The 19,134-nt window shown below is 36.6% G+C and overlaps 1 protein-coding gene across 22 annotated transcripts in view; it reads right to left on the bottom strand.

Annotated features, from left to right (window-relative positions):
- AHI1 (Abelson helper integration site 1) overlaps positions 1–19,134 on the bottom strand; it is a 219,174-nt gene that overhangs the window by 168,185 nt on the left and 31,855 nt on the right. For all 22 annotated transcript variants that reach the window (XM_067701993.1, XM_067701992.1, XM_067701996.1 and 19 more), the window contains 6 exons: positions 18,768–18,960; positions 15,243–15,338; positions 10,695–10,880; positions 9,407–9,559; positions 5,267–5,399; positions 1,576–1,699 (listed from right to left, as the gene is read on the bottom strand). In XM_067701993.1, coding sequence (XP_067558094.1) covers positions 1,576–1,699; positions 5,267–5,399; positions 9,407–9,559; positions 10,695–10,880; positions 15,243–15,338; positions 18,768–18,960 — 885 coding nt within the window. The remainder of the gene's footprint in view (positions 1–1,575; positions 1,700–5,266; positions 5,400–9,406; positions 9,560–10,694; positions 10,881–15,242; positions 15,339–18,767; positions 18,961–19,134) is intronic.

The following is a 19,134-nucleotide window of genomic DNA, read 5'->3' as shown; positions in this document are numbered from 1 at the left end:
CACGCTAAGGAACTGGAATATTTTCCAAAGCGCAAAGATTTTTAAAGTCAAGACATTATGAAAGATGGTTTTGGAAAGAATTTTAGCATAGCAGGGATGGAGGAGCTAGAGGGTGAACACTGGGAAAGCTTAGCAGCAACAGTTTAAGCAAAAGATAACAAGGACTTGAATTAACGCAACAGCAGTGAGGATAGAAAGAATGTGACAGAATGTGAGACTTCTAGGAGGCAGAATTAATATACTTGAGAACTACCTGTATGTAGAAAAGAAACACGAGTACTACTCTGAGTTCCCAGCTTGGGAGACAGGGTGGATAAGGATGCCATTAAAAACTATATGAGGGCTAAAAAAGGAAAACAAAATTTGGTGATTTCCGTTATGGATCTGAGGTGCCACTGGGCAATCCAGGCAGAAGTGTGTAATACAAAGTTGAATTCGGAAAAAGAGAAGGAGCTCCAAGTCATTAGCATGTAAGTGAGATTCAAAGCCAAGGAGATGAGAGAGACCAGGATAAGCACACCAAACCACAGAAGACATCGAATAAAGGATCTTGGGGATAGCATGTACAGAGAACAGGCAGAAGAAAGGGAACAAGAGAATGAGAATTGGTCAGACTGATAAAAAGAAAACAGAAGAGGTTGTCAATGAAAACCATGACTTGAAAATATTTCAAGACTGGTCAATAATGAATTATTGCAGTGAAGGCAAACAGGGTAAGGACTAAAACTAGCCAGTGGATCCGAAAATTAGTAAGAAACTGCAGCTCTCTCAAAGGAAGTTTATATAGCACGCTTGAAGTGAAAGCCAGACTAACTGGGGGAAAGTAAAGACAGTGTGTATAGGATGCTTCTTGATGGTGTAGAAAGAAAAATAACGTGGTAGCCTGAAAGGCAGGAGGAGTTTAGAAAAAGATTTCCTTAAGATAAGGAGATTTAAACATACTTCTAAGATGAGAGGAAAAAATCAATAGAGAAAGATACTAAAGAGACAACAGAGGTAGGAAATAAACGTAACAGATTAAAAAAGTAACTTTTAAAATATTTTATTGTGATACTTATTAAATTGGAAGGGGCTAAATTATTTTCAAAACTGACATTTTGAACAGTGCAAATAGTTGACAATCTATTAAGCTCTTAAAACATAAGGTGCATATTCGTTTACTGACCCTACACTGTGCATTGAGCAGCACCATGTCCTGGCCTCTGCATCCAGCTAACAGTGGAGGCAGAATCCCTGCCATCAAGAGTTTATATTCCAGGAAAAATCTCAGTTGTTTAAGAACTTCATCTCAAAATATTAATCAAAGAGTGTACAAAATGATCATTTAAAGACAGTGAGGACTAGAAACATTATATATTACATAAACGAAATATATTTAACAGAATGCCTTTAGAAAAAACGTTTTCATTACTTCTTATTTAATCAGTGAGTCTGTATGATGCATGTTTATGACGGTTCCTTGATAAGCAAAACATCACTGAAGCATAAGAGTAGTTATATCACTTTATATTCATTCGCTCTGCTTTCTTTGAGGGCAAGCAGCATACACAGCGAGTACTTCTCAAGGATACTAACCTGGCAGTGCCATCAGATGATGCAGTAAGAATATAGCGATCATCTTTTGACCAGCAAAGATCATAAATGATATTGAGGTGGCCACACAATTCTCTCATGAAACGTCCAGAAGGAATTTCATATACTAATGAAAATATTCGAAAATTAGTATGTTTCCAGATAGAGGATTCTTAACCGAATAACATAAAAATTCATAATTTATAATAATTTGTATACCAGGTAAGCACTGTCTATAAGAATATTATCACCAAAGACATTTTCAGTATTAAAAAATTTCAAAGTCTAGGGCTTCCCTGGTGGAGCAGTGGTTGAGAATCTGCCTGCTAATGCACGGGACACGGGTTTGAGCCCTGGTCAGGGAGAATCTCACATGCCGTGGAGCAACTAGGCCCATGAGCCACAACTACTGAGCCTGCGCATCTGGAGCCTGTGCTCCGCAACAAGAGACGCCACGATAGTGAGAGGCCCGCGCACAGCAATGAAGAGTGGCCCCCGCTTGCCGCAACTAGAGAAAGCCCTCGCACAGAAACGAAGATCCAACACAGAAAAAATAAATTAATTAATTAATAAACTCCTACCCCCAACATCTTGTTTAAAAAAAAAAAAAGTCGGGCTTCCCTGGTGGTGCAGTGGTTGAGAGTCCGCCTGCCGATGCAGGGGACACGGGTTCATGCCCCGGTCCGGGAAGATCCCACATGCTGCAGAGCGGCTGGGCCGGTGAGCCATGGCCGCTGAGCCTGCGCGTCCGGAGCCTGTGCTCCGCAACGGGAGAGGCCACAACAGTGAGAGGCCTGCGTACCACCAAAAAAAAAAAAAAAGTCAAAATCTATTTAAAAGTAAGTTTTCACTTGCTTTAGACACAAGAATTTACATACCGAAAATTTTATAATGGGCTACAATTAACAATTATTCTTATCTCTTCAAAGCAATCCTAATAATCTTTGATAATCAATTTATTAATCTAATAACTTTAAAAAAGTATTTATTTATTTAGGCTGTGCCGGGTCTTAGCTGCGGCATGCGAACTCTCAGTTGTGGCATGCATGTGGGATCTAGCTCCCCGACCAGGGATGGAGCCCAGGCCCGCTGCATTCGGAGTGTGGAGTCTTACCCACTGGACCACCAGGGAAGTCCCTCAAATAACTTTTAAATTGCAATTCACTTCAAAGATTCTGTAATTTGGTCTTTCATGAATAAGGTATTATCTTATCTGAAAATCAATCAAATTCCAACCAAAATTTAACTATTCGAAGCAATGAGAAATTTAAACTGTGCTATTGTGAGGAAAAAATTCTAATACTAAAAATGATAGACACTACTGTGAGAGAATGAACAGAGATTTAATCTGATAAACAAGGCATTGTGTTATGGCTATGGTATGTGTATATATATATATATATATATATATATATATATATATATATACACACAATGAAATCTAAGATAACAACTTAACACAGAAAATACTTTCCAAGTCTCTACTTCCACCTAGTGGTAAAACCAACTGCTCTTTAAACTATCAAGCAGTACACAAGAACTTCTGTAATAGCAAAATAAAGACCTCGGAAAATCTGCTTCCCCATAAAAGCAACGAGAACACTGGCAAAAATTGTCAAAATTAACTTTTTCAGAACTCTGGAAATGAAAGGCTTGCAACAATCTGAGGAGCATTTATTAAAGAAAACAGCTGAATCTTGGTGAGAACACTGAGCTCTGCAGTGTTTTAACTTGTCCTGTTCCCATTCCCCTCTCCCAAGCTCCAAAGTGGACTTAAAAACCAACAGCCTTGAAACTACGAAGAAAACCAGCAGCCTAGCAGCTATGGGATGGGGCAGAAGAGGCCTGAAGATCTCCAAAGCCCCACCTCCAAGATTTATCACTGCTGGACAGCTTGGCAGCTCCCGGAAAGGCTCCATTTTCAGGGCTTGGCTTTATCTGACCTGGCTCTGAGCATGATCTGTGTGAAGAGCTGAAACTCTAGGGTACATGAAATAATCAGTGGTGTGGCTATCTGACACAGTGATACCAGGTGGGCCTAAGAAGAGGCTGACCAAAAAATTCAAAAGGAAAAACTGGGAATGAGATGTTCATAGGGCACTTTGAAAAGCTCCAATACATTCTGGGGAATCTAGAAGGACACTTACACATGAAAGGCTGTGTATATACTGTGCAAGAAAGACCTGAAAGGCCCTATCTCTTACTGTGACTGCCCTGAGGGCTGTGCAAGTAAAGGCTAAGGCAAAGTTGTAAACTCCCTACTTTAGAATTGAAACCATATCCCAACACACACACACACACACACACACACACACACACACACACACACACACACGCACAGCACTTCGGCACAGGCTGGGAGACCCATTCACTCAGGCATTTAAAAATCCCTCTCTAACCACTAGCGGACCACTAAGCTAACCAAGCAACGACTCCAGGGGTAAAACCTGACAAAGGATAAAGACCACAGAATTAGTCCAGGAACATCACTAAACAAACAACAACAAATCCCAGGTGGACAAATGGAGGGGGGTAAAGAGGGGAATCTGATTTCCAGAGTTGCCACATTGTAATATTTAAAATATCCAATTTTCTACGGAGACACACCCCTAAAAAAACCCCAAAATAGTAAAGTATGGCCACACACAGGAAAAAAAGCAGTCAACAGAAACTGTCTATGACACTGGTTTCCTAGATAAAGACTTTAAATTCACTTGTATAAATATGTTCAAAGATATAAAGAAAACCACATCTAAAGAACGAAGGTGTGAGAATTATTTCTTACCAATTAATAGAGCATATAAAAAAAGACCAAGCAGAAATTCTAGAGTTGAAAAGTACAATAACTGAAATAAACAATTCACTAGAGGGTATCAACAGCAGATATGAACTGTCAGAATAGTCAGTAAACTTGAAGACAGGTCAATTGAGATTATGCAGTCAGGGGGCAGAAAGAAAAAAAAATGAAGAAAAATGAATAAAGGTGCGGAGACCTGTAGGACGCCATCACGTGTACCAATATAGAAATGATGGGAGTTCCAGAAGAAGAGAAGAAATAGAAAGGGGCAGAAAGAACATTCAAAGAAATAAAGAGGAAAAACTTCCCAAACTTGTGAAAAACATCAATCTGCACATCCCAGAAGCTAAATGAATTCCTAGTAGACACACCATAATCAAAAAACGACAAAGATTCTTCTTTTGTTTTTTGAGATTTAAGCAGTAAGTATATCTAAATTCAAGTTTTTCTTTCTTTCTTTTTTAAAAAATTTATTTATTTATTTATTTGGCTGTGCCAGGTCTTAGTTGCACATAACAAATTTGAGGGCTTTCATAATCAAATTATCACTACTATCAACTGACTAAAATTGGATTAAAATTCGTCAAGAGATTTATTAATCCTTCATGTTGCAAAATTTCTATATTTAAAGTAGAAAATGCTTAAAAAATACATCCTGAATGTTTTAAAAATAAATTTATCTTCCTTCATTTGATCATTTTCATTCTATTTCTGGACCGACACTGTATAGCAAAGTGCAAAATTATTATAAAAGAACTGTTACTTTACTTGAGGAAATCTATTTTAATTTAGTAGTACTAGTGGATGACTCAAATTAAGATTTCAATGAATTTTAAAAACCAAAAAACATCCTGCGTATAGACTACAATCAGCTTAAACAGAAGGATCATTACTCACAAATAATTGGATACCCATCCCGGCTGGCACAGGCTGCTGCTAATATTCTTCCATTGTGGGAGAAAGCAAGACAAAAACATCCTCGCTCTCCTGCATTTAGTGAGAAGAGGTGCTTGTTTGGGATACGGCAAGCCTGAAAAACATACATTTTACCAATATAGATGAAGAATATAGATATATAGATATATAGATATTTTACCAATATAGATAAAGATGAAAATATGAAAGCTAGCTGTTAACTTCAATTATTGTAGCTGTTGCAGTTTCTGGTTTTTTAAAAAGTCCCTCTACTGTGATGCAGAGGAAGAAGCAAGTAAGCAAATGATGGAAAACCATAGTAAATTACTTTCAAAGCAGAGAATCACTTTCAATTCTCCAGAAAATTAAATGAATTTATACTCCATGCCTAATAGCACTATTCACCCAAAATATGAATAGAAAATTTCAATATCTGATACTCCAAAGCTGTCACTACCACATTATTTTTATACAGCCACAAAAATGAATGTATGTTACACCCTTATTTAATGACAGCAACTAATAAGTGATTTTTGCTGAACCATAAACTTGTTCTGAGTCTATAAATGCCATATAGGCCTAGCTGAAGTCCATGATGTATGAATATTCATTCTCTTTCTTTTTTTCTCTCTTAAAATAACCACTATTTGTACTGCCTTCCAAAATGTATTTTCAAAGTAAATCAATCACCTCCTATTGATTTCTCATTCACTAATTTTATTAAAATTCCTTCATAATTTTTATGTTTCATTCCTTATTATCAGATGAAACCAAAACTTTCTGTACATTATTATCTGCTGTAGAAAATACTACTTTTTTTTTTTTTTTTTGCGGTACACGGGCCTCTCACTGTTGTGGCCTCTCCCGTTGCGGAGCACAGGCTCCGGACGCGCAGGCTCAGCAGTCATGGCTCACGGGCCCAGCCGCTCTGCAGCATGTGGGATCTCCCCGGACCGGGGCACGAACCCGTGCCCGCTGCATCGGCAGGCAGACTCTCAAACACTGCGCCACGAGGGAAGCCCACTACTTACTTTTATTTGTCCTAATTCTCTCTTTCAAACTTTTGTGAGCCTTAGTTCCTGTGTTTCTTATTATTCAAAAAGTTCAACTGAACATATATTGAGCCCTTACTATATGCCAAGAATGTGGCGCTTTATTACAAATGTCTTTTTATATATTCATCACAGTAAACCTGTAATTATTATTACTATATATAGCTAATAAGGATTATTCAGAGGGTTAAGCCCAGCTTAACGGGTCGAGTCAAAGACTACTGGTTCAAGGGCCCGCTTTCTAGATTGGTATCAGCTTTTTCATAAGTAGCATCAAGATTTAGCAGCATTATGAAGAGGCAGCATTATGAGCAGCTACTAGAAAGGCGAAAAATTCAACAGACATTTATTAGGTGCCAATAATGTACCAGACACCATTTTCCCTCCATTCTCTATTGGGATGATATAGAAAAGGGAAAGGGGGATAAAAAGAAGACAAAAATTGAAGGAAAAGTTAGGAAGTTTCATAACCACTTGCTGCTGCTCTTAGAGGAGGAGATGTAGTTAAGGAAAACTCTGTGCCTCATCACTTAAGCCAAACTACTAACGGCACCATCATTTTCTTTGTATTCCCAGAGTTTGACACTGTATGCAGAAGAGGCACTTGATGATCGTTTAATAACAGCCATAAAGATCCTCAACATTTTCAACTCTTTCCCCTTCTTCACTACCTTGTCAGTCACTAACTCACACTAGGTCTTTCCTTTTGTATTTACCTCTTACTTCTCACTTTTGCCACCAATACCCCAAGGTATTGGGGTATTGGACCCTTCTCAAGGTTGGACCCTTCTCATCTCACACATCAATGACTGCAATGGCTACCTTCCTCTCATTCTGATGTATCCTACCTCAAGATCTACCTGCCATCGCCAGCGTTAATCTGTCCTAAAATACAACGGTTATCGTGCTTCCTCCCTATCTGAAACCTCCCATTATCTCTCAATCCCACACAATCAAATATTAGGCTACCTACCATTAGAGCCACTCCACAATGTGGGCCTAATCTATCACACCACTTTTACCTCTTATACAAACTTGGGTTTCCAGCCAGCCAAGTTTTGAGTGCCTGAGGAATACAGCAGGTGCTTTCCCATTTATTTACAACATTGCCACAATATGAAATACTCCTCCCTGTCCTCTTCACCCACTCCTAACTTTGCCATGCTTTAAAGTCTACCTCAAGTTCCACCAACCTGTTGAATGAACCCTTCTTCCACCACTCCAGATCACCTTCTACATAGCTGCAATTCTCAAACTGTTTTAGTTTCAGGGTGCTTTACAGTCTTAAAAAAATTTTGAGGACTCCAAAAAGCTTTTATGTGGCTATATAAACAGATATTTATTATATTAGAAATTAAAATTGAGAAATTTTTTAAATATTTGTTAATCATTTAAAAAACAACAGAGCAAAACTATTAAATGTTAACAAATAATTTCTTTTTATGAAAAATACATAAAGTGGAATTGTTCTATATTTTTGAAAATCTTTTTAACATCTGGCTTAATAAAAGAGAGCTGGAATTTCATAACTGCTTCTGCATTCACCCTCTTGTGATATCATGTATCATTCAGTCTCTGGAAAACTCCAGTGTATACTTGTGAGAGAATGAAAGTCAAAAAGAAAAACTAAATCATTATGGAATCATTATGATCTTATTATGAAAATAGACTGACTTCAACAGACCCCTTGAAAGTATCTCAGGACTCCCAGCAGTCCCCAAATCATACTTTGAGAACTACTGATCTAAACAATTTTTTTTTTTTTTTTTTTTTTTTTTTTTGCGTTATGTGGGCCTCTCACTATCGTGGCCTCTCTCGTTGCGGAGCACAGGCTCCGGACATGCTGGCTCAGCCGCCATGGCTTATGGGCCTAGCCGCTCTGCGGCATGTGGGATCCTCCCGGACCAGGGCACGAACCCGTGTCCCCTGCATCGGCAGGTGGACTCTCAACCACTGCGCCACCAGGGAAGCCCTAAACAATTATTTTTATAGCTATATTTCCTCAAGACTTCTTTGCAGCAAACCTGACAGTGAACAACACTGTAACCACTTCCCGTGTCCCCAACTGACGTGAAAGGTCCCCAAGGCCACAGTCTAAGTATTATTCTCTCCATATTATTATGTCTGAAGTATTTAAAATTGATTTTAAGATGTATCTGTAAAATTAGCCTCAGAAAGAAAGTCAGATATCATGCAAAACAAAATGTGAACAGGTCTAGGAAAATAGTCATTCTTTGTATATACTGAGTATATAAAATGAACCACTCCACTCTTCATGGAAATAAGAGATTTGCAAAACTTTATCAGAAATGCTTCTTGCCACTACAAAATATGCTAACCAAGTAAGAGAACTTTAGAAAAAGCTTAAATACAGCTCAACTTGTGGTAAAGATATATACATATACCTATCTCTATCAAAATGTGACTCAGGAAGAAGCCAGGAGCTATAAAAAAGTTCATGAATCCATAAATTGTAGATTTACGGGCTGAATTGTGTCCCTCCAAATTCATATGTTGAAACCCTAACCCCAGTACCTCAGAATGTAACAGTATTTGGATATAAGGTCTTTAAAGAGCTGATTAAGTTAAAATGAGGTTGCTAGGGTACAGCCCTAATCTGATAATAATAAGAAGAGACACCAGTGATGCACGCACACAGAGAAAAGACCATGAAGACGCAGCAAGATGGCAGCTACCTGCCAGCCAATGAGAAAGGCCTCAGAGTAAATCAACGCTGCCAACCCTTAATCTGGGACTTCCAGCCTCCAGAATTATGAGAAAGTAAATTTCTGTTGTTTAAGAGGCCCAGTCTGTGATATATTTTTATGGCAGCTCTGACAAACTAATAAAACTCCCCAGGTCACTAAAGAACTTACGATAGTGTCTTTATGCACATGATAGGCACTCTATTATTACTTACCAAATGAATTAATAGAAAGACAAGATCATGGTTAAAAACAAGGATAATCTGGGAGTTTTAAGTAGGAAGCCAGTTACCATAGGAGCTGTTGGCGTTTTTAAGGTAAATGAGTAAATATCTAAATGAATCCAGTGTCAGAGACCACTTCACCTGCCCAGGCAGTCGTTTCCACTTCACCACTTCCTTTGAATCTTCTAATCCAGGTTCTGTGTCTACTGAACGTGCCTCATGGTGTTGTTCACAATACAATGGTTTACCCTTTTCTTCCTGAAGAGCCATCATAGAACGATAAGATGGCTTTATCTAAATATGTATAGAAAGTGAGAAAATGTATATATCACATTAATCTTTTTCTCTTTTCTAGCATATATGGTTTTTAAAATATTGAAACAAACATTATAATATGAAAATGTTTTCAAAATGTAATCCAGAAAAAAATCCTACTTTTTGCTTGAAATTACAGTCCTAAACCCAAAAGCCTTAAAAGTGGGAAGGAATAAAACAGAACTCCAATAGTTACATAAAATAGTTTTAGTAACTCTGTCCCTTTGTTTCTGCCTCTTCACCAATACCTACCAGATGTTATATTATGGCTCTGACATTGTACTATGGTATCTCTGGCTTTAGGATCATGAAACTGATAACATAAAGATCTAAAGATTTTTAAATCCTCCATTTCTTAAAATAGGTTTAACTACACTCAAACCAATGAAACCAACCCTATGGTCACATTTTATAAGATCAACTACAGAATATGCAACTGGCCTGAAATGTCTTATAGCAATGAGACAAAAGCAAAAGTTTCACCTCATTTTAGGACAAATGCTTCGCTAAGATATTCATAATTTTAACCTATGTGAAACAGAAGTAGAAATATTACTTACTGATTATTTGAATAATATTGTAAAAAAATGTGCCTGTAATTCATGGGTCTGCAAGCTATGGTCTGGGCCAAATGTAGCCTGATGATGTTTTTGTAAATAAAGTTTTATTTGAACACATCCAAACCCATTTGTTTAGTTATCACCTACATATGTCTATGTAGCTACTTTCACGTTATAAAGGCAAGGTTGAGTGGCTCCAACAGAGACTGTATAGCCTACAAAGCCTAAACTATTTACTGTCTGGTCCTTTATGGAAAATATTTGTCAACTCCCACTTTAAATCATTCTCTTATCTTTAATTTTTAAGGATCAGTATTATTAAAAAAATGTATTTTTTTCCTAAAACTGAAATCTATACTTAGTACTTAAAATTCATTTAAGTATCTTTTAAGTATCAGCTATTACAGGCTTAATATATAATCTCTGAAGGTCCCTTTCTATTTCAGAAGTCTATTAAAATAATTCTAAAGACTCTACCTTTTTAGAAATAGAAACATGTCACCATTTAATCTCAACAATGGAAGATATATTTTTTGCATGCGCTATTAACTTACACATTCTGGAACTTTTAATCCTCTTACAGTTACATACAACGTTGATGGATAACGATTTCTTGGACATTTTAACCACCACTCAAAAACCTCAACGACATTTGATTGGGATCGAGGCTTTGTGGGTGGGTAATACAGCTGCAAGCGAAGTTTCGAATTGATGTTTACATTTCCATTGGCTCCTAGAAGCTTAAAATAAGAATTCAAATAAAACGTTACCTTCATTGAAAATACAACCAATTAAGCAATAGTATATAGTCAAAAACTCATTTTAAAAAGATTAACATGGCATGCTGAAATTCTTTAGATTTGTAAAGCAGAGGAAAGAACACTGACACAGTTGGTCAAGCACAGTTCCAGGTCATTTTGACAAGATAGCCCAAATGACTTAAAATATCTTCCCAATGGCTGTGTCTTTTCCCCTATACAACTTCAGACTGTTGGTAAAGCATTTACATTACTGTGCTGGGTGTTACTTTGTTCAAAGGAGGTGATCAATACACATTTGTTTGTAATAATACTGTTTGTAATAAAGATTAAAATGCATATTATTTAAACAGAAACAAATTTCCCATTTGTTCAGCATCAGTATTTTTAGTGGTAAAATTTCATGATGTTTAAATTTTTAAAAAGTCAAAATTATTTTAAAAAAGTAATTAAGATACTTAAACTTGTTTGAGCCCCTTACTACATTTTTAAAATATTTTAGTCTACCCTCTTAAAAAGGTCTATTCAATCAAGAGAAACTATTAAACAAGACAACGTATGTTTCAGCTACATAAATGGAGATTCTTATGAGAAAAATAATGTCACCAACTCAAAATAGGTCCTCTTTCACTAGACTATGACTCAAGTAGAAAATACCTTTGCTAACTTTTGTGCCCTTTACAAATTAGTCGAGACAGTTGGGAGCTTTTGCAGCAGTTTAGGCAGGTGGAGCTGACAAACTCCAAGAGTAGGAAGGGACCGAGTACAGGGAATATTTAATAACTGTTACTGACTCATGCAACTTGGAAAGTAAACACGAGAAGAATCAAGAAAGACTCTAAGGTAGCGCTACCCAACAGAACTTTCCGTGGTGATGGGCATGCTCTCTATTTGTGCCATGCAAAACAGTATCCATTAGTCACACATGGCTATCGAGCATTTGAAGTGTGGCTAGTGCAGCTGTGGAAATTAATTTTTAATTATATTTAATTTTAGCTAATTAATCTGAATTCAAATGGTCACTTATGACCTGTGGCTACCAAAACAGATAGGGCAGCTCTAAGGTTGTAAACTTGGGAGACTGGACAGATGGTGGTGCTACCAACTGAAGCAGCAGATGTGGAAAAGTTAAGAGATCTAGGGAAGATGTTCAGCATGGCGGGGGTCAGATATCTATGGGTCACCCAAGTTGAAATGTCTGAATTCTGAGGCACACACAAGAAAAGTGGGTCTAAGAAAAGTGGATTAAAGATGGAATCATGAGTAGGATTGATATTAAAGAGATAGGTGGTAGACCAGGAAGGAAACTGAAGGAACTGAAGGAATGGGATAAGGAAAATCAGGAAAGGATGGTGTCGAGAAAACCAAGGTAACAAGAGTTTCAAGAGAGTGATATCATGCACACAGGTGTGATAAAAGAAGAACTAGAAAATGTTCAATAATTTGGTAAATAGAAGTCATAGTGATATGTTTGGAGAAGCTTTAGTAGCTGAGGCAAAATCCAGATTGCAGTGTGTTCAGGAATGAGGCATCAATAAAGAAACAGAGCTGGCAAAAAATATAGCTCATCGTTTCCCTACCCCTCTCAGGGGAAGATGTAAAGTCAATGGAGGTCATAAGCTGAGAGGTGATGTTATGATATAGAGGCGTAAAAAACCAGTTTCAAATTGAGCAATTGATATGTTCAGTTGTTAAATATTAAACAGTCGAGATTCCCTTCATAAACTGTACTACTATCTGCCTGAAGCTTATCATAAGGGAATAATATCATTTTTAGAAGATATTTATTCCCCAGATTCTAAATCATACTTTCCATAAGTTGTATTAATATTCACCAGGCAATTTAGTTTATACTAGTATGCTACTTAGTATGAGTAAACAACTAAGATTCAGCCAAGATCCTGCCATTATGATTACAAACTACAAAGTGGAACTTGAATAAATAAGGCTTTATTATTTTTTAGTTTAAAAGATCAGTCATATATATGTGCTAAAAGAATCAAAAGCGCCTCTACCTGAGAATTAGGATAAAGTCTCATTTAAATCTGGACAAAGATCCTTTGGGGTTCATTTGGACCACTATGATAACTTTACAGTTATCTAGGACAGTCCTGGAACCAATGGTATAGGTTTTAAAACATTCACATTTTAATTTGATTCATGCCACTTTCTCAATAGATATTCACGGAGCACTTTCTATGTGCCATTAATATGCGGAGAGTGATGATATTATAAAATAGAGAGTTTGAAGAGTGATATATTAAATGCAAAGAGATCTGGTAAAATAAGGACTAAAATATGTTCAACAAATTGGCCAAAAAGAATCACCAGTGACTTGAAAAGCTTACAGTCTAATGAAAGAGATATGTGTTCTAATAGAGGATGCACATAGAATAATGTACACTTTATTCCTGACTGCCATTTATATCAATGGCATAAAGTGGATAAATAAATAAAACTTAATATGACACAAAGGTAAAAATGCTGTGAAATACATTGTTTCCCAAGTGCAGTTTACAGTAAATACTGCAGTTCTGCACAAACCATAGCATAAAAGGAATGAAAAGTTTCTAATAAGACCACAAGATGGCAATGTTTACTATGTGAAAGTGACCTTCTTTGCAGTTTTTTTGTTTGTTTGTATTTTTGCCTTTTTCTTTTTTATTTGGTATGAGAGGGGGTCTAGAAAAAGGTATAACAGGTTATAGAAGGGAGATTTTAGAAGGTACAATGGACTAAGTGATTCTTCAGCCTATCAGACTGCCCTTCAGCAAGCAGACTGCACCTCTCCTAAAGCCTCTAACCCACAACATGGATTCAGTGCCCCATCTGGGTCTTCACAGCATCTACTCCATAGCACGTAATCATATAGGTAATACGTTTATACAGAAACTGAACTGGAGGCCAAGGACAATGTCTAATTTATCTATGAATGCCCTATATTTAGCAGAGTACCTGGCATTTCATAGACTATTTTCATAGACTATTTACCATGTACATTTCAAATAGTAAATACTTGTTGAATGGATGGATGCACAAATGGAAAAGTTTTATAATACAAAACAGGTTAATTACTCAAGACATTTTAAAACTCAAATTTATGTTTAAAGTCAGAAATAAAAGAATTATGTAAGTAAAATGTCCCCCTTTTTAAACGTTAATCTATCCACGTCTTTCATCTCTGCTGAAACATCCTAGTCAAGACACCATCATTTTATACCTAGACTACAGCAAGAATTTTCTACCTTGATTTCCAGTACATACCTTTGTACCCTCTCTAATCCATTCTCCACTCAGCAAAGTAATCTTTCTAACAAATAAATCAGATTATTTCATCCTTTTGTTTAATAATCCTTAAACGGCTTCCCATTACTTTTTTTTTTTTTTTTTTTTTGGCAGTATGCGGACCTCTCACTGTTGTGGCCTCTCCCGTTGCGGAGCACAGGCCCCAGACGCGCAGGCTCAGCGGCCATGGCTCACGGGCCCAGCCGCTCCGCGGCATGTGGGATCTTCCTGGACCAGGGCATGAACCCGTGTCCCCTGCATCGGCAGGCGGACTCTCAACCACTGCGCCACCAGGGAAGCCCCCCATTACTCTTTAAAGTTTATAATGGTGCCCTGTTGCTATAATGGCTCAAAGACCTTGTATTATCAAGGCCCTGTCTACCTCAGCAAGCTCTTCAGGCACCATTTCCCCTTCAGTCTCTGTCCTCCAATCTTAGTGGCCTTCTTGTGGTTATCTAGGTATTCCTTGTTCCTTCCAACATCAGGGTCTTTGCATAGCCTGTAGCCTCTACCTAGAACTCTCTCTTTCCCACTACTGCCATCCAGCTCATGCTCAGGTTCAATGTCTCTTCTGCAGGAGACCTTTTCCTGACCCCGCAGGATGTTTTCATCATCTACCCCATCCAACTTGAGAGTATTTATAAAAATTGTAATAAATGCTAAGTTGTATAATCAACTGTTTTATGTCTGTTTTTCTTGCTAGAATATGAAGGCCATGAGGTCAAGGAGTTTATCTTCTTTGTTCACTGACCAGAACAGTGGCTGGCACATAAATAATAAATAATTTGTTGAGTTGAATAAATGAGGTCAGGGCTGTGTGTGTCTTTCTCTGTGCTGGATCCTTAGAGCCAAATAGTGTACCTGGCACACACTAAGCACTCAATAAATATTTAAGAATCTGAATGAGCATCACCTGAGCTTGAATTAATAACTCTTTACCATGGCAATCTTACCTCCTTATCATAACTCCTTATATGAAACCAAACTGACTTGGAAAAAAGTAGCGCATCAGATTTGAAGATTATTTTAAACATTCTTTAAAATGGATGAAAAACATACCTTGAGAAATGCCCAGGCGATTTTCCGGAAGTCACATTCTTGGTTTCGAATTTCAGAGCTGTTCTTAATTTCTTCCATGCTTAAGAAATCAAGAATCTGTAAATAAGCATAACAAATTACTTCACAGTATACTAGGCTATCTAAAATTTAATATTTCCTAATAATGTATTATTAAATTTTTAAAAATCCTCCCTTAGAGAAGAAAAACATTTTTATTTCATCTCACTCACTTTTGAGTTAACTCATCCAGTTAGTAAGGTCCATTTTTTGACCACTTTATCTTTTATCAATAAATCTTTAAGATTTATTTAAAATTCAAGACAAAGCATTAATTACCTCAAATATAGTCCTGGCAAAAATAACCAGGCACAAAATTCTTAAGCTTTGCTCTTTTTTTAATGTATGAGTGCAGACTTCAAAGAATTGTTTGTTTAAAAAACTCATGGCCTTAATCTGTGGGTTTTTCCTTGGATCAGCTTCCTGAAACTGGGTATTTTCTCTTTGGATATATATTGTCATTAGGCTTCTCAAGAGAACTTCTTTCATATCTCTACCCTAACTGGATATTAAAGCTCATGGATTTGCAACCAACCTGCCACAGAGACTACATGTATTCTAGGTACATGTCAGAGACTACCACTTCCTGGTGCTTATCAAAAGCTCAGCTGAGATAACAAATCTTTATAGAGGACTGCTTAAAACATAATATGCACTCCATTTATTCCTCTTCTTTATATACTTAAACTTGTCTTCAATGTAATACATTCTCAGTGAAAAAAATAATGACAGTATAAGAAAAATATAAAATAAAGTAAAAACTTATAATCCAGACCCATAGCTGATCAACATTAACATCTAGTTTATAGGTATCTAAACCTTTTTGTGTGTTCCAATGCTATCTGCAAACTATTTTCATGTAATATGTAGTGGATAGCTCGAGTCAATACATACATATGTATACCATCATGTTAATGGCTGCCTAGTATTCTTCTGTATTAGAAATATCATAAATTTAATTAAAAAACATAATTTATTTAACCAAACCTCTTGCTAATTGAAGAGATCTGTTTCCTTAAAATTTCTGCTATTATAAACACTGCTTAAATAAATATCCTTACACACACATCTTTGTGCATTTGTCATTTTTCCCTTAGGTGAAATACCTGAAAATGGAATAATAGCTTTAAGAACCTCTGATAGATATTATCGAGTGGTCCTCAATACACCATTAAAAAGTTGAAATCAAAAATTAGTTTTGTAGACAATAACATTTTATGTCAAACCTTAAGAATCATCCAGGCTTCCCTGGTGGCGCAGTGGTTGAGAATCTGCCTGCTAATGCAGGGACACGGGTTCGAGCCCTGGTTTGGAAGATCCCACATGCCGCGGAGCAACTGGGCCCGTGAGCCACAACTACTGAGCCTGCACGTCTGGAGCCTGTGCTCCGCAACAAGAGAGGCCCCGATAGCGAGAGGCCCACGCACTGCAATGAAGAGTGGCCTCCGCTTGCCACAACTAGTGAAAGCCCTCGCACAGAAACGAAGACCCAACACAGCCCAAAATAAATAAATAAATTAAAAAATAAATAAATTTTTAAAAAAAGACTTGGGTTTAACACCCAAAAAAAAAATTTTTTAAAAAAAGAATCAACCAAAAGTGTTTATAATTCAACAACCTAACTTTCTTAAATCTCATAATATTATTAAAATGAGTATAAAATAATATTATGATAATGGAGGACAAATTTCTATGACAAAGAAACAGTACCTTTATATACAAATTATATCATTTTTTTAAAAAGCATGGCTTTGTACAAATCATACAACATAATCACAATTGTAAATGGTGGATTCATACCATAAGCACACTAGATCATCTGAAAGTTAAGGATCATAAAAACAAGTGACGCTACAAAATAAGTTATTGGCTCTGGTCATGCCTTGCTTTTTCCCATGCTAAAATTCCCCATCTTGCTTAAACTGGAGGAGAGGCTTTCTCTCCTTTCCTTTGCTTATGGAGAGATAACATGAAGTAGGGAAAAGAAATGTGATATTTTAGATTCAAATTATCTTTAAATACTAATTACCTTCATCTAAAACTGGAGTAACTCTGCGATAATCACTTTATACTTTGAGCCTTCATTTCCTTTGCAGTAAAAAATTAGAAATAATAAGTCAGCTAATATCCAAACTATGTAAAAAACTCTTACAACTCAACAGTAAAAAAATAATCGGATTAAAAAGTGGGCAGAAGATATGAAGAGACATTTTTCTAAAGAAGACATCTGGCCAACAGGTATATGAAAAGATGCTCTACATCAAACATCATCAGAAAGATGCAAGTCAAAACCACAGTGGGATGCCACCTCACTCCTGTTAGAATGGCTATCATCAAAAAGATTAGAACGAGTGTTGGCAAGGATGTAGAGAAAAGAGAACCCTCGTGCACTGCTGGTAGGCATGTAAACTGGTGAGGCTACTGTGGAAAACAATATGGAGGTTCCTCAAAAAATCAAAAGTAGAACTACCATATGATCCAGCAATTTCACTTCTAGGCATTTATCCAAAAAACCCACAAAAACCCTAATGCAAAATTGTTCATTGCAGCATTATTTACAGTGCAGATGTGAAAACAACTTACATGTCCACTGATGAATGAATGCATGAAGAAATTGTGGTATACACACACAGACACAGACACACAGACACACACACATACACACACACACACACAAAATGGAATATTATTAAGCCATAAAAAGCAATGAAATTTTGCCATTTGTGACAACATGGATGGATCCCAAGGGCATTATGCTAAGTAAAATACGTCAGAGAAAGACAAATACTGTATGATCTCTCTAATATGTGGAATCTAAACAAACAAATAAACTAACCAAGATAATAGATACAAGAACAGATTGATGGTTGCTAGGGGCGGGGGGTGGGGGTTAAGAGAATAGGTGAACTGGTTTGGGTTTTTTTTAGTTTAAATAAATTTAATTCTTTAAAAAAGGTCAGCTCACAGGCGCTCTACTCCATAAAGCTTTCCCTGACTGCTATGACCCTCCACTAACCCTTGACATCTAAGAAGTTCTACTTCATTTTGGTTATATGATACATTGTATTAGTCAAGCGATCTGTGTATTTTCTTCTTTATTTCTCCTAGTAGTATACAAAATCTTAGGAAGTCTGATACAGTTAAATGAGTTTATTCTTTGTGAAGAGGGTTAAAAATGGAAGGCTGCTTAGACATAGATTAGATTCATCACTTCAGTGAATAGTCATGGCATTGTTGTAAGGATTAAATAATACAGAATAAATCAAATGGCTAACTACTTGTACTAGTAAAGGCTCAGCAAAGACACGATTACTTGTATCTCCGTAGCACATTACAAATACATTATTCCTAGAGGTCAAATTCTCACACTACTTTGTTGTATTATTGATCTACTAAAATAATAGCTTATATCTGTGCTATTAAAATATTAACTAAAATTTAGTTTAAACTGCTCTATTCAATTCATACCTCAAAGAACAGGATGACTTTAGGACTCTCATCAGAATCTCGAAGCAAATAGGGAAAGTTTTCATTAAATATAATTTGTTCTTCCCACTCTGGAAGTCTTGATTTTAACTGTTTAAAGTCATATGGCTGGGTCATAATAGGAAGAATATAATCCACATTCTCCTTTTCATAGTAAGATGAAACAGGCCGTTCACTGTTCAGAAAAGATACTTCCATTAACACAGTTCTTTACAATTTTAAGGCAAGAAAAAAATAGAGTGATAGTGTTCAAGATGATAAACAGCCATGATACATAAGGAAAAAAATTTTGTCTATCTAGAAAACTACAAATTTTATACGACGTAAAAGTAGTAGTATCTTAGTTTCA

Source organism: Pseudorca crassidens, chromosome 13 (assembly GCF_039906515.1).
Source record: "Pseudorca crassidens isolate mPseCra1 chromosome 13, mPseCra1.hap1, whole genome shotgun sequence".
Lineage (NCBI taxonomy): Eukaryota > Metazoa > Chordata > Mammalia > Artiodactyla > Delphinidae > Pseudorca > Pseudorca crassidens.
This window is presented reverse-complemented; position numbering and strand designations above follow the sequence as displayed.